At 42.8% G+C, this 25,533-nt stretch overlaps 1 protein-coding gene across 1 annotated transcript in view; it reads right to left on the minus strand.

The window, feature by feature from the left end:
* LOC148023285 (signal peptide peptidase-like 2) overlaps positions 1-25,533 on the minus strand; it is a 68,463-nt gene that overhangs the window by 22,694 nt on the left and 20,236 nt on the right. The window contains exons 5-8 of the mRNA XM_087696323.1: positions 2,364-2,521; positions 2,105-2,287; positions 1,926-1,960; positions 1,689-1,845 (exon numbers count right to left, since the gene is read on the minus strand). Coding sequence (XP_087552449.1) covers positions 1,689-1,845; positions 1,926-1,960; positions 2,105-2,287; positions 2,364-2,521 — 533 coding nt within the window. The remainder of the gene's footprint in view (positions 1-1,688; positions 1,846-1,925; positions 1,961-2,104; positions 2,288-2,363; positions 2,522-25,533) is intronic.

Below are 25,533 nucleotides of genomic sequence, written 5' to 3' on the forward strand. Positions count from 1 at the left end.
TTGGTAAGCAAATGCACCAGCCCAGACCTGCATGGGCACAAACCAGTAAAACACAACTACTCCATCCATCCTTCAGTATGGGAAAGTGGTTGAGCTGATATAGGTGATCTAGTTTGTTTGAAGGGACAGAACTAGGGGAAAGGTAAGGCCCGGACTAGACAACAGGTTTAAAAATGCAACTGAGAGTTGCAAATGTCAGTGTCATTGCGGCACAGGCACAGCTGAATGCACACAACAGAACTCTAAAACTGCTCAGAAACACAAAAAAGGGCTCACGGGTAGTGTAACATCCTTAAATATATCCAGAATGTGCACCTGCAGCATTGGTTATAACCTTGGGTCATAAATTGACTCCGTGCCCTCAACACTGGTCACAGCCTCAGGTCAATCTCCGAGGGTGTAACACACTGTGCGCACAAACTATTACACACCATGCATAAGGACAAAAAGAGCTTTAAATAGCCTAGGTTCTAAACCTAGGTGCTATTGCACCTAATCAGTTTGACTTTTCTTTACAATCATAAATGCCATCCTCTAGGGGGTTAAGCACCTATTTGCTCAGCGAACCAAGAATCATGCTCTACATGCTTCATGGATGCCAAAGGACATACAAAATGATCCTACGAGGAACCTATTGCACACCATCAGAAGTACAGTTGGAACTTATCATCATGCGTCCCTATAGTGCCTACGTACCTCCTGGATGCCTAAGGCACCTACAAAATGATCCTACTAGGAACCTATAAGTACACCATCAGAAGTACAGTTGTAACTTGTCATTGCCCTACAGTACCATAAATGTTGACACCTAACCCAAACGGGTGTGCATCTATGCTTCCAGATGAGTTTAATTGTTAAAATATTTGCTTACATGGACCAAGCTTTTGAAGAATTAGTAAGAAGAGTTGAACACTTTGGTTATTGTGTCTAAATGACTTTTTATTGTCATCTGCAATAACTGAAAGCAGGAACCTTAAGAGATGCCTTGCTTCAGATGCTGCTTATACCTCATTGAGCATTTCTTCAACATCACACCAGAGTGTTAGACAGCACCCTTACTTCAGAGCTAGTATCAATATAAAGCATCTACTGGACTAATAGAATGGTGGCAATTGCTCTCTTTTTCTTTTGAAATCAACAACATTTCTTCAAAATCACATCAGACTGTTAGACAGCACCCTTATTTCAGAGCTAATATTGAAAAAAACCATCTACCAGACCAATACAATGTTCGCAATTACTCTTTTTTCTTTTGAAATTGACTGAGCATGTTGAGACGACAGTATTTTTTGATTCACTGTTTATTTTGGCGATCCTAAAACATTGCATCTTACACAGCAAGTTCACTAGAGCATCCTAAAACCACTATTCTCTTGCATCTTATAGAACAAGTTCACTAGCACTTCCTAAAAAGTACTATCCTCTGCCCTGGGTATTAAATCATCTTAGTCAACCATTTGCCAAGGGACCAGTGGCTAAGCTAATGGAAAAGTCCATATTTGTTCCTTGATCAAAACCACAAAAGATAGCCACGTATTGATGGAGTTGTATTGGTCATACGGACAAAAAATATCAAAAACATTCTACCTATCCGCTACTTTGATACTTCAGTTAAACAAATAGAATATATTAAAGGCAAACAATTGTTTATGAAGAGGAAGATTTGAAATCTACTCCAAATTACGCACAAGAATGTCTTGCAAAGTCCACGCATAAGAGGCATGTCGATGTAAAGCCCACCAAAAGGCCATTGCTATGCAAAATGGAGACACCACAAGAGCGAGGACTGGCAATCCTCCAAGACATGGAACTGTGACAATTTTTTGACCTAGGTTCTTGAAGCACCTACATTGCAGAATCACTTTGATTAAGGAGCATCAGCAATGTTTAGGCCTGAAACAAAGAGCTAATTCAAAAAAGCCTACCTTGACAACAAAGAAACCACACAGTGTTGCAGACCCTGCACAAAAAGGAACAAATGATCATAATTGATTATCTTCTCAAAAAGGGGAAAAAACTGCAAGCAGTCTAAAAAATTACAGTACAGAAAACTTATTTAAACCAAACCTAGAAGCATGGCCATGATCAACAAAAACCATAATACCTCAACACCTGCTATGCAGAAAATCACCACCAGTATCCAAATTGTGAAATCTGACAGGAAGAAGTACAGTAGCAACAGAAAAGCCGAGGCAAAGACAACAAAGAAGGCTGCTGCACTCATACTTATATCCACAGATTCTTCTTCCTCCCTCCCCTTTTCAAGCCTCATCTCGCCTTGGAACTCCTGAAAGAATAAACTGAAATAAGGCCTCTCTCAATTTGCCTCGATGAGATAAAAACGTATGACAAAGAGTTTTTACTTTCTCATCCAACTCCTTGTAGCGTTCATTCATGTCCACTTTGGTTGTCTCAGCAGACCAATATGAAGCACACAAAATTGTACCCACAGCCATAAGCCAGAGAAACAATTCTGCCAAGTCATAAAGGGGACGACTCGGAGAATACAAAGATACTTCCACTGCAACAAAACCATGCATATCAGCCAGATAATGACTAAGAAGCTAAATCTGATTATAGAATTTTGTGTAAGAAGTCTGACAAATAGGTAAGACAACAAAAATATAACAAAAAATACCAATGAAACCATTAGTAAAGGCCCCTGCTCAGATTAAAAAGCACTAGATTGCCTCTAATTCCAGCAACTTTGAAGCACCACAGTGGCATAAGTTATAATGTGCTAAGCCAGATGAAATTGCCACTTAAATTATGCTAATTTTTTTGGTTTTTTTCCTGGCCCTTAAATCAGCCCCAAAAGGTAATTATTCAACAATGACATCAGGTTCTCTCCAAGGCATCTTGCTGGTGGGTTGGCCACTCATTGCTTGGGTATCCATGGTTCTTTTTGATGATCATTGTTCTATGTACCATACTAAGCCACTATCCTTGTACGCCGTGTTGTACTAGATCAACCATGAACCATGATCTAAGAGAGGGTGTTGGCAAAATAGTCAGCTCATGAGTGAGTCTACGTGTGGTTTCGTGGACTGGGTACATGAGATTATTTAATGCATTTTTCTTGTGCTTATTTTTATGGTTTGTGCCATTATTTTATGGCCGACCAGCATTTCCTATTATCTTATTTGTTGGCTGGCATGATCCAAATATTAGCATATTTCTGGCTATTTATTCAATGGCTCCCTCCTCAATCCTTCATTCATTCACTTGCAGCCTTTTAGAGCAGGTTCTCTTGGACTCTGGAGAGAGGTAGCTGATGCTAGCACCCATACAACTAGTGACTCACTGTTGCACACCACTATCTCATTTCTGGTATATGGATTCCATTTTCCAAGCATATCTCTAAGTTTTCCCTGTGCAATGTTCTTGTGTTCTCTCTTTTCTTGTAGTCTCTGTTTTACTCCTCTCGTGTTGTGCAGTCTCTTATAGCAATCTTCTGCACTTCCATCATTGCACCCACTTCTGGCAGCATGCGTATTTAAGTATTACTTGAGGTCTTCAATTTGCAGTGTTCTTGTGTTCTCTCTTTTCTTATAGTCTCTATTACTTCTCTCTTATGTTGTGCAGTCTCTTGCAGCAATCTTCTATGCTTCCATCGTTGCATGCACTTCTAACAACGTGTGTGTATAAGTATTAGTCAAGATCTTCCGCCATCAAGAAACCAAAAACTAGCCTTCCTTCTTGGATAGGGTGGTAGAAAACCTGATTTAACACTTATTACAAGAGCCCTAGAAAGTGTTGTAGATCAAGTCCCTTTGCTGTCCCTAATGGCTTAGTTACTCTCTCTCTCTCTCTCTCTCTCTCTCTCTCTCTCTCTCTCTCTCTCTCTCAGCCCACCACTCAATTCTCCGCCCTCAAATCTACCCCAAGCAACTCAGAATGGGAGAAAAACGGCCCAACATGAAAGATACACCAACATGCAGCCCAAATCGGTCCAAACCCCCACAATGGGAGAAAAACAGCCCATACATAGCATGCAACCGAACCTAATCCGAACTTGACATAATAAAAATTAATGGTGCCCAATGTCAATTTTAAATTCTAATGTGAACTAGAAAGTGTTGAAACTTTCCACAAACCTTAGTCTAGGACGTTCAATAATTTAAATCTCAAATCCCCATGACACCAAAAGTCATTTCCAAGGGAAAATTTAATGTCCCTCTAGACTAGACACCCATTGGCACTTGTCCACAAAAAACTTTTGCCAATATCCCCCATTGCATAGGCTAGGATTATCTATCACTATGACATAGGTTTAACTTGCTCTCACATTTGCACCTCACATGTGCACAACTTAAGTGTCCCAACTTAAGTATCCAAGGAGTATTAGGACCAGCTGCACAACCCAAGAGCAGAACGAGAGTGCCTAAATCTCCACAAGTCTTTTGCATTTTGAGACCATCAAGACAACTAAAGAAATGGTGAAGGAAGAAGGAAAGGCAAGAGGAGAGCATATGAGAGGAGCTTCAGGGACCTACAAGGAAAGAGGAGAGATGTGAGAGTGCAAGGAATAGAAAGGAGGGGATGGAAGAGGAGGAAAGGCTAAGAGAAAGTGAAGAAATTGGAGCAGGAGAGAGCAGCATGCAGATGCACAAGGAAGTGCATAGATCTATAGAGCAGTGGGCAGGGAAAAGGCAGCAGGCCACACCTTGGAGGCACCAAGCTGGTTGGGGAGGAAGCTGTGCATAGGCAGCGATTGCAGGTGAAGGGGGCAACAGGGTAGATAGTCACTAGAAGGGGCTAGAGGAAGTGCACCTGCAGGCATCAAGAGAAAACCAGCAAAGAAACCATCTACATTGTGTCAAACTAATGAAACTCAGTTTTGTTAAAGCCCACTCACTGGACAGCACTCTGCTCAAAAATACTACCGCCAGTAATTGACTGTTTGATGTCAATTTCACTGGTACTTCTAAGTCATCATATTAACACAGGCTTATTTCTTGAAAACAACTCAAACACTATATAAAAAGAGGGCAAAAAATAAGAACTGTGTGTCCTTGTTTGGCTCGTATCTGTCTGCAAAGCTAACCTGCTGCAGTGCAGTCACCAGAAGCCAGGAGTACTGTTGGAAGAGTCATACAGGCAGCCCAGCTCAGAAGCAACCTTTTGTAGCTCGTCCTTTTTAATCATTTAACCAAAATCCAGTCAGTGGTTTACTTTAATCGCTACAGAACTGTGCTAGTACATGCAGTCCCACAAATCTATTGTCGGTACCAATAGTTTGTTGATAAAGTATGCTAGGCCATCTTAATTTACAACTAACTAACTAAATGCAGTTAAAACTATATGAAGTCATTAATGAGTGTAAAAATGGCTAACCAGAACGCAAATGCATTCAACTGAGAGCACAGCTGGTCATTGGGTTGCAAGACAGGTTAAATAACAAAAACTAGAAACCTTGCTACTAACTAGGGGTGTCTGAGAAAGCACAAAAACACTAAGTCTGAAATACAGACACAAGAACTTTGATGTCTGACCAAGCTCCAAAGCCCTTTGATGTCTGATTAAACTTCTAAGATTATTAATAACGTGTGCAAATTGTAAATGCCTTAAAAATTAAAGGTTTGACGACCTCAATAACCAACCTGAAGGGGGGGGGGGGGGGGGGGGGGTTTGACGACCTCAATAACCAACCTGAAGGGGGGGGGGGGGGGGGGGGGGGGGGGGGGGGCGGTGGTGCGGGGGCGCGGTGGTAAAGAGGGCTAGATAGAACTTTGTCATGTCTTGCTGTACTTGCAATTATCACCACTAAACACACATGGTCAAGCTCAGACACAAGTTCCAGGAGATCACTAAGCTACCAAAGCTTAAACCAAAATTAATCCCATAATTGCTAGCCAACTTCTTTGGTTCCTGTACCAGCCCCAAGGGCCAAAACACAAATTTAGATGAAATTCAAAAAGTGGAAATCTAGAACAAATGGCTCAAAAAGTTCTATAAATAGGGCACTTGAGCAATGTCCATTCTATCCCTGATTATCACATCCAAGTGCTATTATTCTTCATCAGCTTACCTGCCATCATCGTTGCCATCTGATAAAGGACATTAAGTATTTGCTGGTCTGATCTGTCAATTAGGGATTCAGTAGTTGAATAAGAAAAAAAAGTGAGAGAATGTGTGCGCATGCCTGCCACATCACCCACTTACTTAGCAGCTGTAGCCCCTAATGGAGATGTGAGACTGCACAATGGAAAGAGGAAAGTGAATACGGAGAGGAGGGGGAGACATAGAGCGAACACGAGAGAGGAGCAATGTGATTGTAATGGCTGAAGGTACAAGGCTGTAATGGTCAGCAGCCCCAACACAGCTCTACGAGTCAGTGCGAGCGCTAGACGGTAGCAGGGGGATAAAAGAATGAGGAGGGCTGGCTGATCACAAAGGATGAATGATGGATAATGGATAATGAAAGTGTGAGGGCAGGCTGCCTATATATACGCAAAAAAACAAGGAAAACCCTAAATGTGGTCAAATCCCTAAAAAATAGCCAAAAAGTACACAAAAAGAAATGCACTAATGTGCCCTCCATCTAAAGTGCCTAAACACATAAAATGACAGACAAATAAGAGATGTCCTCCGAATAATCCGGGTCTGTCGAGCCATGGTACAGAACGAGATTGCCTGAGGCAAGGTAGACAGGGAGTATCCGACACCGAAGGGAACACACAATGCTGGGCAAAGCAAGGAAGCAGTAAATGCAGAGGAAAACAGGACTTTGGTCTGTAATCACAGCCAATCTAGGGGCTGGTAATGTACCAGGAGTGCCAAGAAATGGTGTACCTACAATAAATGCAAATCTGCCTTTCTTGCTCACCTGAAAAAAGAGGCTGCCCAACACCGAAAAGAAATCGCCTTAGTTAAAAAAGACTTGCCAGTTTGAAACGCAACAAAGAAAGAATGTTGCCCACCTATAAACAGGCCGCCAAAGAGTTCCCGCCCAACCTTAAAGGTTGCTGCCTGGCAAAAAGGGGGCTGCCCAGCAGCAAAATGCAGATTCAGGGGGGATTGCCTACAAAAAACGTGGGTATGCCAGGCCTATTCCTACAACAAGTGTACCGGGGGTTGTCTACACAAAAACGCAGGTGATATAGAGCATGGTTCTGCCGGGGGCTGCCTGCAGAAAATGCAGGTCTATTTTGGTGTCACTCAGACAATAGAATGCTGCCCAGACTGTTTGACACCACCTAGGTACAATAATGGTGCCGCCCAGCCTCGTAGAGGCCGCCCAGGAGCAAAACGCAAATCTGCCCTAGTAAACGCAGCCTAAAAACAGACTGGAAACAAGCTGCCCTACCTTGATTGACTCCAAGCGCAAGGTCTGCAGCACATGGAGATGATGCCTGGGAAGTTTTGTCGCGGACAGCACGCTCCTCTTCGAGATCTGCAGCTCCCACACACGGAGATGATACCACATGAAAGTGTGCAATGAAAAGAGGAAAGTGAACACAGAGAGAAGGAGACAAAGAGTAAATGCAGGAGAGAGAAGGAATAATGTGACTACAATGGCTGAAGATTCAAGGCTATAACAGTCAACAGCCATGACACACAGCTCTATGCGTCAGTGTGGGTGCTAGACCATAGCAGGGGGATGAGAGAATGAGAAGGGTTGGCTGATCCTGAAGGATCAATGATGGATAATGCATAATGAAAGTGCGAGGGCAAGTTGCTTGTATATAGATAAAAAAGAAACAAACCCCTAAAAAATAGCCAAAAATGCACAAACAGAAATCCACTAATGTGGCCTCCATCTAAAGTGTCTAAAACACATAAAATGATAGACAAATACAATGTCAAAGCTCCTAATGTCCTGTCTAACTCAGACTGATGCTCACACGCAAGAGATGACCACACAAGACACACATGGCTGCGAAAAGACTAGAACCTTATGTTTCAAATAGCCTAAGCCCTTGGTCACATGTGTCACTTATATGTGATGTTAGTCATGCACCCCTAACCCTATACGTCCATATTCTATAATACATGCATAAATACAACTTCTCCGAAATCCTTAAAAGGTCTCTTTCTAAATATCACAATAATTAACTGGCACTTACATTTATGTTCCCGCCCCCCCCCCCCCGCTTAGAGTGCAATGAATGTGGAACATATGGACAAAACTAAAAGACAATGAACACAAGAGAAAGGGGGAGAGAAAAGAGACAAAAGAACACAGAAATCAGCAGTGAATGAAAAGTGATATAAGAGGGCATATGTACAAGGGCTGTCGATGTACCTCCTCGAGCCAAATCTCTCCCACCAACACCTGAAAAGCTAGGGAGAAGGGCAGGCTGCCAATGGGGCATAAACAGCCCAAATAAAAGGTCATAAAGTAATGCAGTCAGCCGGCAAAAACTGGCCCACCTGATCAGCAACCAGCCAACAGCATCATAAATGCATAAATAAATCAGCACTAACCAGCCTGCTTGCCACGTGGCATAGCCGCATGCCCAAAAAAGGTACCCATACATTGTGACTGCTCGAAATGCCACAAGCTGAAAGGAAAAATGTGTAATGCCCTCAAACAGTACCTTCAAGAGAACTAACTACCTCAATAGTAGCCTAAGAAATGCTAGTCCAAGGGATGACTAATCTCTAACACCCCCTCTCAGATCCTAGATACAGTACAAGGCGTCGGGATCTCGAGTGATGTCAAAGAACAACCTGAGGAAGCACCTTTGTAAACAAATTTACAAGATTATCCTCTATCTTGCCGTAAACCACATCAATGGTCTCATCCAAGATCTTCTCTCAAATGAAATGGTACCGAATCTCAATGTGCTTAGACCTAGCATGAGACACTGGATTCCATGGCAAAGCAATGCAACTCTCATTGTCGCAATGAAGTGTCGTAGACCTGTTTGAAGGCAACCAAGCTCTCCTAGCAACCTCCGAAGCCACACTAACTCACATGTGGTACAAGACGCCGCTCTATACTTCACCTTTGTAGAAGAAAGGGCAATAGCAAGTTGTTGCTTGCTACTCGATGAGATAACACCTACACCCAAAGTAAAGCAATATCATGTTGTTGGCCTCCAATGGTCAACATCTCCGATCCAATTTAAATCTGTCTAGCCTATAAGAACCAAAAGCGAATCTCCAATACCTACTGGATAATGAGTACCAAGATCAGGGGTCCCCCTTAGGAACCGCAAAATCCTGAGCCTGCCAATGTACCATCTTGGGTTCACTCATGAACCCACCCCAACAAACCTACAGGAAAGCACAACTCAACAGGATTGTTAAGATGCCAAGTCGAGGACCCAATCAACTACTTGTAGCGGATAGCATCTACCGCCAGAGAATCTGCATGGGTTGTAGCTTAATCTGCATGGGTCGTAGCCTTCCAATTTGGATCCATATGAGTAGAAATGGCCTTACATTCCTCCATCTCAAACATGGCCAAAAGCTCCTGCACATATCCATTGCTGGGAGATGAAAACCCCCCTCCAAGTTTGCTAAATCTCATGGCCTAAAAGGAAATAAAGAAGACCCATATTCATCATCTCAAATACCTCGTGTAGTGCCACCTTAGTCTCCTTGACCTTCTGGGCATGGTCATCTACAAAATAAGATCATCCACATAAAGCACAAACAACATGTGCACTCTAGCTAAGGTGTGGCCTAGTTGAGGCCATAAAGGGCCTTCTTCAACCTATAGACCTATCTGTCAAAGGAGGAAAAGCTAGGAGGCTGCTCAACATTGATCTCCTCCTTCAAATCACCATTCAAAAAGATGGACTTCACATCAAACTGATAAACCAGCCATGTCCTATGGCTGGCTAAGGCAAGAACAGCTCTAATGGTAGCCATTCGAGCTATAGGTGCAAAGGTGTCATTGAAATCCACCCATAGCCGCCATGCAAAGCCCTTTGCATTGTGCATATCCAAAGTACCATCATTGTGATATTTGATCTTAAAGACCCATTTTACACCAATCACCTTCCTATGAACAAGCCTAGGCACAAGATCCCAAGTGCCATTCGCTCAATAGCATCGAACTCATGCTCCATAATCTTCTTCCAATGATGTGACTGCAAAGCCTCCTTCACGGAGGTGGGCTCCCTATCCTATATGGCACGGATCATCAAACAATATCATGAGGTGTCTGCCAATGCTCCATCATAGTCCATCCCATCTTGATCACATTGCAATTCTTTTGCTCCAATATGCCATTATCCTGAGGGGTATTCATGCTAGCAAACTCTTGGTGAATGCCACGATCTACACAAAAACAAGTTAGTACATGGGAGACAAACTCCCCTCGTCGAAACACAAGGACTTGAGTTTCCGGCCAGACCTATTTTCTTCAAAAATCAACCAACTCTTAAAATGTGAGAATGCTTCAGACTTCAAAGCCAAGAAATACGCCCATGTCATCCTGCTAAAATCATCAACAATTAGCATGAAATAAAAACTCCCCTTAAGGAACTCTATCCTCATGGGTCCACAAGTTTGTCAAAACAAGCTCCAAGGGCTCCTTACTCGTTGTGAAGCCTTGCTGGGAATAGCATCCCTATGCTACTTGCCACAAATACAAGATACACATGACAAGTGGCTCACCCCAATATTTGGCAATCCACGTACTTCCTTTTGAAGGTACTTGTAGTTGAGGTTGCCAAACCAAGCATGCCAAAGCTTGATTTGAGTTTGCGAAGAAAGAAAAAGAGAAGAAAAAGTAGAAGAAGACCACATCTTATAAACTCCATTCTCCTCATGTCCTGAATACAGAACCTGTTAAGAAACACCATCAAGAACTCCGAAGAAGTCCCTTCAACCTCAACTATCAAACAAATAGCACAAATCTTGTGTGCTAAAAGTAGATGATACCCTAGACACAACACATAGAGCACCTCTAATATGTGGATACCGCCTTGTCCATCCCCTGTTAAGAAACACCATTCAGAACTTGAAAGAAGTCCCTGTCAACGTCACCACCTTGTCCATCTGAAATCAACTACATATCACCGTTGCCTTTGATGGAAACTGAAGAATTGTCACCGATAAGGATTTGCCCATGTATCGAACACATGCAAGCAAGCCCAACTTAAGGAGGAGTCATATGGCAAGAAGCACCACTGTCCACAATCCACTCACAAGAATGTGAGGCCATCATCACTACATAAATGGCCATCGAAGGAACATCCTCTATCACCTCCAAATGGAGGAAGGCGGCCGATGAAAAAGTAGCCATCACTCTTGAGTTTATAGTATTCTCCTTCTTAGTGTCCTCCTTGTCCTTACCGGGGCAATCTTTCTTCCAATAGCCTATCTTGCCATATATGTGACAAGTAGACTCCTTGGCTTCATTCTCTTTGGACTTCTTGTCATTCGTCTTATAGTTGTTCTTCTCCTTTTGTTGGGAAGACTGTCCAGTCAAAGCCTCAAACTTAGGAGCATTCTGACCTTTGAGTTATTCCTCTTGGTCCAAGACCATAGGAACCAACTCCTTCCACTTAAGGGTCATTGTCCGCCCTGAAGCAATCAAGGCATAATGCACTAAATCGGGGCAATAGCTGAGAAAGAAGAGTTATTGAAACCAACCTTCCTTTCGGTGATGAGTGGTAAATCCTTGATTAAAACTTAAATACAGTAGCAAACAATAAATGCAAATCTAAAAATACAAATTTACATACTGATCTTGGACAATGCACATCCGATTGGCCCCGAAATTGGCATCCCTTTTGGTATTTCTTTAGCTTAATTGAAAAAAAAGTTGATTAACAATGGGATTCTCCCAATCCCCTTCACAATCCAAACTCCCTTTGCTGTCCAAAATGACCAACAAGTCTTCAATCTGTTTGGCTCCTTGATTCATGCACTTAATTGACCTTCGCCCACTTCATAGACGATGGAAATGCCCCAAATTCAATGGTTAGCTAGCCCTCCACCTAAATTTAGCTGAAATTCACCTTCAGCCCTAAAAAATCCAAGTCTCAAAATTCCAATTTCTAGCAAACTTTCCAAGGCTGTTGCTAAACCCTAATTTCTACTGTAAATTAAGGTTTGCGCCATAGAAATTTGCAATTTCTCAGCCTCCAAGGGTCCAAATGCTGATATCATTGAAGCAAGGCTGTGAAATGGCTAGGAGATGAGAGAGAAAGCTGTAGAGAGAGAAAATTCACAGTTTTGTCACGAAGAAGGACTAAAAATCAGTCAAATGCAGCTGTTGTCCTGCCACAACGGCATTAAATGCTTTCGCCTACAACTAAGACATCCAAATCAGCTATCACCTTGTACCTAGATGCAATCGCCCAACTCTGGAGGGTTTGAATCTGCAATTGCCTCCTCAAAACTCACTCATGGCTAGTTGCAATGGGACCCTTTTTCTCAACCTTTGCCTCTTTGACATGTGACTTGGCATCATCATTGTGGAATCCTCCATCCTTTCCACGCAGCAATGTGTCAGCTGTAGTAGCAATTCCTATAAGTTGAGACATGCTGGAAACAGTGGACTTGATGCAAAAATCCCGAATACCCTGTAGCAAACCACAAATATACTTCTCCACCTGCTCATGGAGGGGTTTGTGCGATAAGAAGTAACTGGCAGCAATGCATCCCAAAACGTCTTATTACACCAATCAAAGTTCTTGCAGTCTTTGGAATTCAATTGATTCCAAGCTGTCATAATGTCTCCTTCAAAGGTACTTGTCAACCAATTTGAAGCAAGCATTTGCTTAAACTAGATCCAAGTGGTAGGTGACTTCCCTTGAATAAGAAGTGTAGACCACCACTGCAATGCATTTCCCTTCATAAAATGTGGTTGCCTTGTGTATCTTAGATGCCTTTGTGAAGTTGCCTCCAGAATAGGCTGCATCGAGCTACTGAATAAAAACAAGTGCTCTCAGCCTATCTTGTGCACGACTGAAAGGCTCAAACTTCACACTTTTGCCACCTTCATCATAGTCCTTCGGCAGACCTGTGGAAGTCAAGTTATCATAAATGGGCTGCTGCAAAAAGGGTGCATTGACGGTATTTGTATAAAAACCAGCACTAATTGAAGCACCTACATGACCAGCACCAAATCCTTGTGCTCCAACAATCCCTGGGGGTTACGATACATATCCATATGGCTCACTTTGTGCCCCAAAGCATCATGCCTAGCTGCCATACATGGGATTAGGCATTCCACTTGCATTACCCGGATAAATTGGGTGTTGTGAGCCATGCATTGGCTGCTCCATACCATAGGGATTTGTGCCATACATTCCCGTATGCGGTGCTTGTCCAACCATAGTATGAAAAATGGTATCACCACCAAAGTATCCTTGCTGTCCCATGCTTGCATGTGCATAATTGCCTTGCTGCCCATGTTCCCATGGATTGGCACTACCAAATTGGCCATGCATTTGCACTTGCTGCCCCACGGATACCAATTGTTTGTGCTCATCAGGCATTTTGGGCTCTTCTAAAGAAGGCTTAGGCATTTCCTTCGGTTCTTCTGGCTGTCCCAAAGCTGTAGAAGGTGTCTTCTTCTCTTTGTGTTTGTTGTCCTTCTTCGGGACATTCAATCGAGTAAATTGGGGATCCTTTGCTAATTCAGTAAAAAGATTTGTTGTTGTACGCATTCGATCCTTGAAGCTATCACCAAATTCTTCAACCCCTTGCTGGTCATCGGTCTCTTTATGCATTGAAGTGCCAACATTTGGGTCATTTCCCACATTTTCAGCATGCTATCCATGCTGAGAACCAGGCCCAACATCAATCATTGCATTTCCCCCTTCATCACGTGATTGACCAAGGAGTGAAGCATCCTCTCGACTTGATCCCGTATCACCATGTGAAGACACAACTTAATTACAGCAACAAACGATAAAATGCAAATCTGAAACTACAAATTTACCTGATGATCTTGGACAATGCACACCCGATTGGCCCCGAAATCGGCACCTCTTTCGGTATTTCTTTAGCTTTATTGAAAAAGAAGTTGATTAACAATGGGATTCTCCTGATCCCCTTCGCAATCCAAACTCCCCTTGCTATCCAAAGTGACTAACCAACAAGTCTTCAATCTGTTTTGCCTCTTGATTTGGGCACTTAATTAGCCTTCGCCCACTTTATAGACAATGAAAATGCCCCAAATTCAATGGTTGGCTAGTCCTCCACTTGAATTTAGCTGAAATTCACCTTCAGTCTTGAAAAATCCAAGTCTTGGAGCTTCCAATTTTTGGCACCCTTCCCGAGGCTGCTACTAAACTCTAATTTCTACTGTAAATTAGAGTTTACGGCAAAGAAATTTGCAATTTCTCAACCTCCAAGGGTCCAAATGTTGATATCTTTGGAGCAAGGCTGTGAAATGGCTGGGAGATGAGAGAGAAAGCTATAGAGAGAGAAAATTCAGAGTTTTGTCGTGAAGAATGACTGAAAATCAGTCAAATTGTCACGAGGACATAAAAATTTGATGCTTTGCTTATGTTTAATTGACATTTGATTAAAGGATTAATAAAATGTGCAATTAAAAGATGCACATGTGAGGTGCAAGCTACTGTTTCACAATTGAAGGCCGAAGGACTCTGTGAAAAAGATGGGTGTCAAAGGCAAAAGTTGTAATAAGTTACACTTGTTAGATTCTAAGTGAATTTTGGTGTCAGTTTGCCCCTAGGACCATTAATTGGCCATTAAGTGTCAGTGTGACACTAGGGACTAGGCATTAATTAATGGATTAATGCTTGTCCAAGGGTCAATTAATGCAAAACAATTCTCCCCATCAAGCTTTTGACCTAAAGGAAGAGCAAGCAACATGAGGACCTTACGATCCATAATGTCTTGAAACTCTATGTCAATCTTGGTTGGCATTGTAAATGGAATGACCTGTACAGAAAAAAGAGCAGTCCCCCTCTGACTCCACGCACAATGCCAATGCCTGCTAGGGCTTCCTCCACTCGTTCTCAAAGAGTTTCACCCGCCAGAGGCAATGCTCAAAATCTATAGCAAAAGGCTGAAAATGCAGCCTTTCCTCCTTCACAAAGAACAAGGACCTGCAAAATACAGCAATTTCGCTCCTTTGAGTACAACCTATTCACCGCAGCCTCCAAAGGCTGAAGGCTCAAACTTTTATCGCGAAGAATCCTCCAAATCGGGTCTGCCCACAATGAATCAACCCTTCTACGCTGCTTTGATACCATGTTAGAGTGTGATGAATACAAAAGCGTATGGATAAGACTAAAAGACAATGAACACAAGAGAAAGGGAGAGAGAAAAGAGACAAAAGAACGCACAAATGTACAAGGGCTCTAAATGTATCTCCTCGAGCCAAATCTCTTCCATCAACACTTGAAAAGCAAGTGAGAAGGGCAGGCTGCTAGTGGGGCATAAATAGCCCAAATAAAAGGCAATAAAATAATGCAGTCGACCAACAAAAAATGGCTGACCTGATCAGCACCAGCTGACAGCATCATAAATGCATAAAATAATCAGCGCTGACCAGCCTGCCTGCCACATGGCATAGTCACCTGCCCAAAAAAGGTGCCCATATACTAATTGCTAGAAATGCCCATAAACTGACTGGAAAAATGTGTAATGCCCTTCGAGAGTACCTTCAAGAGAACTGACTGCACCAATAGTAGCCTAAGAAATGCTAGTCCAAAGGATGACTAATCTCTAACACCCCCCCCCCCCCTTTTTTTAAAAACTGTTTTCATCCTCAAAAACAAGGTCTAATTGCAAATTTTGAATAGTGCTTACACGCTCCCACATTGGACTCTCTTCTAACCAATCCTTCCATTTTACCAAGCATTCTTGATAAACAGTATTCCTAGTTTGGGTACTACAAATATCTAAAATTCTTACAAGCTTGTGTGGAAGGGATTGCTTATCAAAGAGCTCCCCTATCTCATCCCCTTAGACAAGATTATCAGCTTCACCCAAGTTTTTCCTTGGCTTGCTTACATGAAAAAATGGATGCATCTTGCTTGTGGCAACAAGTTGAGGCTTATAAGTCATTTCACATATCTTCTTAAGTATTGTGAAGGGACCACAATACCAAGGAGACAGCTTTGAGCATTGTCCTCTTTCCATGGATTGGAAAGGCTTCATAAAAGGTCCCCCTAGGATCCAACCTGCACATGAGATACAACACAAACCACATTCACAAATATAAGGGACTAGACATCAGACTCACCTCCTAGCCATAGAGTCAAACAAACTTTACCCTTGAGCCTAGGAGCTGGCAGCACTCCAAATCATGACCATATCCCAAGGATTGGCATCCCATACCACCAACCCACACCATCACAGTGTATATATGTCAACCGATGGGCCAAGAGTCCAAGAGTAGTGATCACAAAATGAATGTGCACAATAGGGCCTCAAGTCCTATAAATAGGACTTGGATGCCCTAAACCCAAAGTGTCCTTAGTGCATTCGCACTAAGTCACTTCATGACCATTGCAAACAATGCTACTAGCACTCATCCGGATGTCCAAGGATACAACACCTCCCCCCTTATGAATGATTGTTGTCCTCAATAATATCCTTGGGGGCTTTTAGGTAAACCAGCATGCCCTCCTCGAACTCTCAAGGAGAACTATGTTGTTGAGCTCAAAAATGCATTACATGCTGATTAGTTTCTTAAACAACACCAAAGCATGATTATTTAATGGAAAACCCTAAAACGAGGTGCAATACAAGAAAATAAATGGACAAGCTTCCCCCATTCAATCACTAGCTTTTGCGCAAATTTTCAGCCATCAGTCTTCTTCCACATGGCTGTCTAACCTTTGCAACTACTGCTATCACTCCAAGTGCTCTAGCGTCTGGCAACTACTTCTCCTGCTTCTACCTCCAGCCTAACATCACTCCCACTATTGTGTTTGACACTCCACAATCACCACCAGCCTCCAGACAATCTCCTACAGCTTGCGTTTGACCTCCATCAGCCAAGCAGCAAGTGCTCTACTCCTTTTGTGTTTGAGACCCAATCATCATCACCAACTTCCACAAAGACTATGCATGCCTGCGTTTGTTGTCCTCCAGCCCAAACGGTAGCTCTCCCTCTTCACGCGACAACTCCACATCTGCATTTGCAGCTTCTAGTTGCAGCTTGCCTCCTCCAATGCTTTATCTACTGGTGTCAAGTGTTCCAACAACCTCTGGCATCTGCATTTAACAATTTCCTCACCTCCAATACTTTGACTATTGGTCACAGTACTTGGGATCCGTCTCTAGTGGACGTCTCTCTCCAATACTACTGCTTTGCCCTTAGGCACTCTGGACACTCTTCCATTCATTTATAGTATTCATTCACTTCAAAGTTTTGTTCTTTCTTTCTCCTTTTACTTGTGTTTGTTTTTGTGTTTCAGTTTTGAGTTTTGCATGTCTGTGTCTATGTCATCATGTTTCTATTGTGGTCATACATTCTGCGTTTCCTCAGTGCAAACCCTGGCAATTACTCCACAATTTCATGACATGGTATCAGAGCCGATGCTCTTGTAAAGAGTATCCTACAAATATTATGGAGGCTTGGTTTTATGCAAGGTGCACAAACGACTCGTAACCAAATCACAATGTCCCATACACCTTCTCCAAACCCCATGATGTCTTATTATGCTTCTCCATCACTGGAGGCCCTGAGGAGGCATTATGGACTCCACGAGAAAGACAACATCTCACCTTTACCTTAATCTTCTTTGTTTTCTCCTATTCCAAATTTCAATCTCCTGACAGAGGAGTTTCAAGAGTACTTGCACATCACGTATAGTCGAACTTACACCTCTCCTACTAGCTTGGCTACTCCATCCAAACCAGTTGGTAAGGCTTGCCACCTCTCCGATCATGGAGGACATACGACATTTGGGACAACTGGTGCCCCTTCTTCATCTTAGCCAGGTATAGTGTCATGTTCCTACAACCCTTTAAGTTGTATAAATTAAAACTCTCTCTTGTATCTCCTTTTGGTATGCACGATCCAAATGATTTTCTGTATGTAAACTTCAATAGAGGGGGCTCTCAAAGCAGACATCCTTTGTCAAGTATATCTACATCTTCTATTTCATTTGAGCATGTAAGCTACTCTTCTCAAAATCCCTCCCATCCCACCCTTGCATTATCAATCCATACCCACATTTAGATTTACTATGCCCACTTCCCACATGCATGGTGGGTACTCTGGGATTCATTTCCAAGTATACTCCCCTTCCCCACCCTATCCACCCTACCCTCATTACGCACCTTGTCCATCTCCTAGCACTACCACTCCTATTGCAACAGCCAAGAACACCTTCACGAAAAAGACTCGCCTTAAGGGATCAAATTTCTCCATGTGGTCGAACTTCACGAAACAAGTGCTTGAATTCTAAGACTTTGGAACCTTGCCATTGGTCTAGAGTCTATGCCAGTTAGCTCACCTTGATCACATCCATCAATGGAAAGCCCACAATGCCATAGCCAATGCATGGGTTGCTTCCTAAGTTCCACTCTCAATTACAACATTTTCCCCTCGCATCTAAGCGTCCAGGGAGGTGAAATTTTAAGATGCTTTAATTTTGCCGAAACATTTGATCAAGTTATTAATAAAATGTGCAAGGTTGCTTAGCACATGTGATACACATGGCAGTTATTTCATGGTAACATGCCAATGACCCCAAGGAAGCAATGGATGTCAAAGGTAAAAGTTGGATAAAGTTATGCCAGTCGAGCTTTAGGGGTCAATTGATATCAGTTTTGACCCTAGGATAGTTATTTGACCAATAAGTACTAGTGGTGACACTAGGGACTAGCATTAATTAATTAATTAATGCCAGTCTAAGGGTTAGTAACTCCTCAGGGACACTTAAAAGACAAATTGGCCTAGCCAATTTAAATATTGGTTCTTGAAATTAATTTTTTGAGCACCAAAATAATTATTAATTAATTTTCAATATCAATATTCTAAAAATTAATTTAATAAGCTAGATAATAGATAATGCTGGAAAATGAAACTAGAAGGTTGCAACTTCGCAAAACTTGCCTATGCAAGTGGAAAAAACGTTTTTAGGGGCTGGTTGAGATCTATTTCAGTCATTGTGAGAGAGGAGGCTGTTGAGAGAGCAAGAAGAGGCTGTTGATGTGATTTGCAGCCACCATGGATCAGTCCTATAACTTGTGACAACAATTTAGAGCCCTCCAGATGCAGGTGACAGCAGCCCAAGGTCTATTCCAGCCATTGTGAGACGAGGCAATTGGAGAGCAAGAAGAGGCTACTAATGTGATTTGCACCCACCAGGGATCAGTCCTACAACATGTGACAGCAATTTAGAGCCCTCCACATGTAGGTGACAACAGCCCAAGGTCCTTCTGGTGCAGATCGCAGCAATCTTTCTGGTAATCCTACGCTATAGGTGGCAACTTCCATGGCTATTTGAGCAAGGGAGCAACACTTTCTCAATGTTTCTCACGATGAAACTCTAAAATTTTTCTCTCTACAACATTCTCTCTCATCCCCCAACCATCTCTCAAGTTATCTCAACATTTTCCAATAGTATGAGCCATCAGATGAAGAGATTTCAGTCAATCTCTGCTGTAAACCCTGATTTAGGGCAAAAATTAGAGCTTTGACAATCGCCTCAAGATGTGTGCTCAGAATTGAGGCCCTGGTACTTAAATTCCAACAATTAAAATTGAGGAATTTCAAGGAGACTCAAGAGGCTAGTCGACCAATATCAGATTTGGGGTTGAATTTATCTTTCAAGGAGCAAGGTAAAGGCCAATCCCCAAGCAAACCAAGGGGCAATTTGGTTCACAAACTTGTTGGTCATTTTTTACAACAAAAGCCACTTGGATCAGTGGAGGAGATCAGAGGATCTCAATTCTACTCCTTCCATTGCAATATAAAACACCGCAAGGGGTGCTAATTTTGAGACCAACAAAATATCCAATGTCCAAGATTAAAGTGGTAAAGTATGCGTTTTTAGTTTACATGAATTTTATGCTTTATGTAATTAGTGCTTAATCAGGCTATTTACTATCCTATCCGAGGAAGAAGACTAATTTCACCAATCACTATGCACTCACCATATCAATCTCAATTTTGAGCTCCAAGAGTTTTCCATTAAGGAAGTAAATTATCTCAAAGTCAAGTTGGCTAGATATCAACGGTTACTTGCAAAGTTTGCAACTACTCGCTCCCCGAAGCCAAACCACAAGTCACATTCTTCTTGAACAAGTTGCCCAAAAAAATTTTCATTTTATCTTTGAGTACTAGTTTTTGCGTTACGCACGCCTACATGACCAAGTCCACAAGAAATCCTCCGCACGTATTTCTTCAAAGAGAGGCCTAGTTGCATATTCTTGCAAGGTAAAACTAGCAATGGCAAAAACTGGCAAGATGCGAAGGTAGCCCAAACCAAGGGTCACTCCCCTTCTACCAACAGAACCAAAGAAACAAAACCCATCTAGCAACAACTCCCTAAGAAAAATAGGTTTTGCATAAACAACGATCAGGCCACATGGGCGAGCAAGGTCGTACCAAGGCCCACGTCTTCCTCCTAAGCAACCTAAGCAAACCACTGCGACTATCTCCACTCCTGTTGGATAGTCCACTAGGGCTACACCTCCCATTGCTACCCCATCTGCTCCTTTGGCCCCAACAGCTGCTGAACATATGGCACATGGACAACCCCAGTGGCCATTCTTCTCTACTCCTAAGGGGTTGCATGACTGGTCTACAAGTATCAATCCCATTGCATTTTACGCATCTACTTCACATCCACCTCCATCTAAGACTATCTCACCACCTCGTCAAGCATTTCATTGGTAGAGACCTACTAGTGGGCATACGTGATAGTGGCCACATCCTTAGATTATCTCCATCGTCGCACTCTTAGGTCTTTAGGCTATTGAGTCAAGCCCATAGGATTTTATCCTTAAATTTACATTCTTGAGTCTTTCTTTGTATCTACTCACACACATATACATATTTGTATCATTGCATTGTTCATTCAATAAGCTTTTCCCTTTAGTTTTGTTTTGTTTTTTGGAGCATCTCACAATTGAGCCTTGTGCTTGCAGATCTTCCTCTATTTTGCAAGGTTTCATTTTCAATGTAGGGCTAACCTGCAAGCAGGTTTGTACCAATCCTACCTGGGCTAGAGACTTAGGATGCCCATCATTCCATTCATGGTCTTATCATTCTAACAGTTTTGCTCTTCTACCAACACAGAGGTTTCCCCTCTCGAGGCAAATAGTGTAGCATCTCTCTTAATGCTATCATGGCGATGACTTCTACCTCGTTCTTCCAATTGGGATGCTTCCTCACATCATGGTTCTCGGCACCACACGAAGACCAACATCCAACTCCTCTTTCTCTTTTGGCATCGACATCCAATGTTGAGAGAGGGTTGCTATGCATTAGCTTTACTTAAACAGCCCCAAAACTCGCTTAATTAATGAAGAAACCTTGTTTATTTAAAAGAAACGAGCTTGCTGCCCACACCCCGTTCGCGGAGGACATCTCAGTCGAAGCTGTCCATTGCTGTCTACATCAGTTTGAGCCTGATTTCCAGCCCTCTTCTTGCAGTTTGGAGCTGATCCCAGCAAGGCGACTGCTATTCCTGCACAGACCTGCTGCCGTATTGCCTACCACGTCATCTACAGCCTGCGTTTGGCAGTTTTCTCTCTCATCCAGTTGTCGCCCAGCTTCTGCAAGCTTTCGCCAGGCTGTCCAGACTGCGTTTGGCAGCTTTCTCTCTCCTGCAGGCTGTCCTACCTGCGTTTTTAGTCTTTCTCTCTCCTCTGCTGCGTTTGTTGGTGTTCGACATCCAGAGGCTGCCTTGTTGCAATTCGGGATCCATTCAAAGTACAACACACTCTCCAGCTCATTACCCCTGCCCTGATCCTTGAGATATAGGAGTTCGAGATTCAATATTCATTCACTACATAGTGTTTTGCTGCGTGAGCATTGTATATTCAGCAATTATATCACTTTAGTTATTTTTTGTGTTCATTGTCTCTAAGTTACCCTAACCCTAATTGAGTTCTTTTATCAATTTGTGCTTTGTCGTACGATTGTTATTTGTGTTTCTGTGTCAAAGTATTTCTTTACATAGTATCATAGCCTGGTACTCTCTGAGAAACCTAGGCCTTTGACCTGAAAGCTCTCCGCAAGAAGCAAGAACAACATTAGGTTCAAATGACTTCGAACACATCAACACCAATTCAATCTCCAAAACAACCTATGACAAGATCCCAACGAGAGTGGGCAGAACAACCTACTCCACAAAGTTCTGACATTGTGGAAGACACTTCTAGCAACACGGAAGAAAGACTATACAAGCTTTCCACTAAAGAATATCATTTGATTATGGACTTCAAACGAAAGAAGATTGAGGAGCTATATCGAAGGATTGCCCTTCAGGAGAAGCTACTCAATGAAGGTATGCATGAATTTCTCTCTTCAAATGTTGTGCATAAATCTGATGATATTGCAAGGCTGTTAAGACCTCCCTCATGGATGGGCCCCCCATTGGAGAAAGAGATCCGTAGTATGTTCCATTCTTTCATCCTCTTCCGTCCACTCCAATGCAAGGTACTTTAGATTTGTCTTTTGTTCCTTCGTCCATTACCTCTTCTGCTTTGCAATATACTGGTAGAAATCATGAGGAAGATAGAGTACAATCAGTTAACTACGGAAAAGGTTCTCTTGAGGACCAATTCTTGTATGTTAACACATGTCGTGGGGATTACAAAAAAGAGCCAGGCACCTCTTTTTCTATCCTTTCTTCTTTTCAGTTTACTTCTCAAAATCAGAATGAATTTGGTGTTCCTATTTCTACATTGCATGGTGCATCATCATCATCATCATCATTTCATTTTCAATCATTAAATGGTAAAAATGAACAAAATACATCTACATCTTTCACACCACAAATTCAAAACCCACCCATCCCACCACATTCTTCCGCTGCTTTCACACCATTTACATTCCCCTATCAAACACCTCATGTTGCATCTCACACCGCACGGAGGGGTTATGGAAACATAGGCACTGCCTTTAGGACCTCATCCTTTCCTTCATCAGGTGGTGTTTCACCTACTTCTCACACACTTTGGGGATCATTGCAAGCTAGGTATCCCCCCCAATCACTCCCGAGTGTGGATCAGTTAGTACCACAGCTTGTCTCTATAGCATTACCCAGTGGACATCCTAGTCATGCTGCTGTGCCCCAACAAGCTTTGGGCAGGGCTGTTGTGTCCCAGTGCTTCCACCTTCATCGGCACCTTATGGGAACATTCATGTTCCAATGCCTCTGCATCAATCAACACTCATTGGACACCCCCAGCCTATTTCTTTCTACCCACCATTTCCCCCTCATTCTTCCTATCAGACAACCCACCACCATCATCTTATCCCACTTTCCCGACACCTCATGGTTCCAACACATCTTTTGCCTCATCTTTTGCTAAGCATGCTTTCAATGATAAGACTCGTTTTAACGGACCAAACTTTACCACTTGGTCGAACTTGATGAGACATGTCCTTGACTCCCATAACCTATGGGATCTTGTGCAGGGGTTGAAACCCCAACTCGATCCCGCACTTGTTCCATACTAGGTTGTCCTCTCATGGAAGGCTAGGAATGCCTCCGTTATTGTTGAGTTGATACAAGGCTTATTGCCTGAGTTTCATTCTCAGCTTCAACATTTTGACTTAGCGTCAGAACGATGGACACACTTGACTGACTATTATGCGGCTTGGGATAGGACTCGTCGTCTAAATCTTGACCATGAGCTCCAACTCTTTAAAATCATTGACCGGGATGACTTAAAAGTCAAGTTGGCTAAGTATCGGCGACTTCTTACCGAATTCTCCACTACGGGGACTCCCAAGTCCTTTGACGATCAAGTCACATTGTTTCTAAACAAACTCCCCAGGAAATACTTCAATTTTGTGAAATGTATAGTTTCAAAGTCTACCATGCCTACTTTCTATGAATTTGAGTGTCAACAGCTGTTGCGTTACGCATGGTTGTTCAACCAATTTCATATGAATTCTTCCTCAAAGAGGGCTCTTGTTGCTCATTCTCAAAAGAGGCTACAAGGAAAGGGCAAACTAAATCAAACCTCCACTCAAAATCAAAAACAAAATCAATCCGAGGAATTGCAAGAAAACTCCCAATCACAACTCAAACAAGGATGGCAAAATATAACTAAAAAGAATAGGCATTATCAACATTGTCAAAAGGCTGGTCATTTTGGCGAGGAGTGTCGCTCAAAGGCCAGAGGCACAACATCCAAATCTAAATCTCAAACCCCCACCCCTCAATCGGGCAACCCCCAGCCGGGGAGACAGGGTGATGGCAAGGGGCAGTTTAAAGGTCAGACTCATACTGCCACCGCTCAGCGATCTTAGTCGAACTCCAAAGGGCTTGTCTGACTAGTCTATAAAGGCCCACATCGTCTCCATAGAGACAACAAATGCGAGTCTCGTCCACATCTGTGAGTTGTCTTCTGACAAGGTTACCGCAAAGGCCCACTTGTCATAGCCGAGCACTTTAGCTCAGGTTTGGATTATGAACACTGGAGCTATACATCATATGACTCTTATAGAAGGCATTTTCCGTACCCGAGTCCCTGCCAGCCGAGCAGGTCCGCGTAGAAAACAACTCCTCGATGAAGATTCAGGCTCAAGGTAGCATCAATTTTGCCACTGACAAGGATCCGAATCTAGCTTCGCTTGACAATGTATACCATACCCCCAGCTTGGCGTAAACTTGTTATCTCTTCAGCAGCTTTGCCAGTTGGGGCAAATAGTTTTCTTTATAGTGACCATAGTCGAGATCCTTGACTCTCTAACTGGTTTAGTGATTGCTCCCGATGAGGCACAGCCTGATGGCCTTTACCACATGACTCACTTTCTGACCGAGCCGACAGCAGAGGGCTCCGTGTTCCATAGCTTTCAGGCATTAGCCACATCTCGAGAGCCTACGAACAATGAGTATCTTTGGCACTTACACTTAGGGCATATTGATTATGACTCTTTGTGATTTATCCCGCCGTCAACTGGTTGAGGGCCTTCCCTATCTAAAACTAGCTCGCAATGTCTATAAAGCTTATCAGCTAGAAAAGCAGCACCGTACCCCATTCCCTCAGTAGTCCACACATCATACTAAGGAGCCTCTTAGATTGATTCATGTTTATCTTTGTGGGCCAACATCCACTCCCGCCTTAAATAGCACATATAGGAGATGCATTTTGTGTCACAACAGAAGTACGCACTTCAGCTAGCGGAACAACACACTTCAGATCAGACATGGCCAATAGCCACACCTCTTGATCCTATTGTCCACTTGCCGAAGGATACCCTAAGCAGCCCTTCGATGCACATACCTATCGCTCTGTTGTAGGAAAACTTCTTTGTTAATTCACAGTAGGCCAGATTTAGCTTCCTCGGTCAACATACTCAGTCAATACTTCACAGCACCTAGGATGTCACATTGGATTGCATATCTTTGTGTGTTGCGTTATTTACAGTGTACTTATTCTTATGGCCTGACCTATGGTTCTAGTTTATGTTTGCAAGGATACACTGATCTTGATTGGGAAGGA

This window comes from Lygodium microphyllum, chromosome 16 (genome assembly GCF_053477565.2).
Source record: "Lygodium microphyllum isolate KBCC chromosome 16, Lygodium_microphyllum_v1.1.10, whole genome shotgun sequence".
In the NCBI taxonomy this organism is placed as follows: domain Eukaryota; kingdom Viridiplantae; phylum Streptophyta; class Polypodiopsida; order Schizaeales; family Lygodiaceae; genus Lygodium; species Lygodium microphyllum.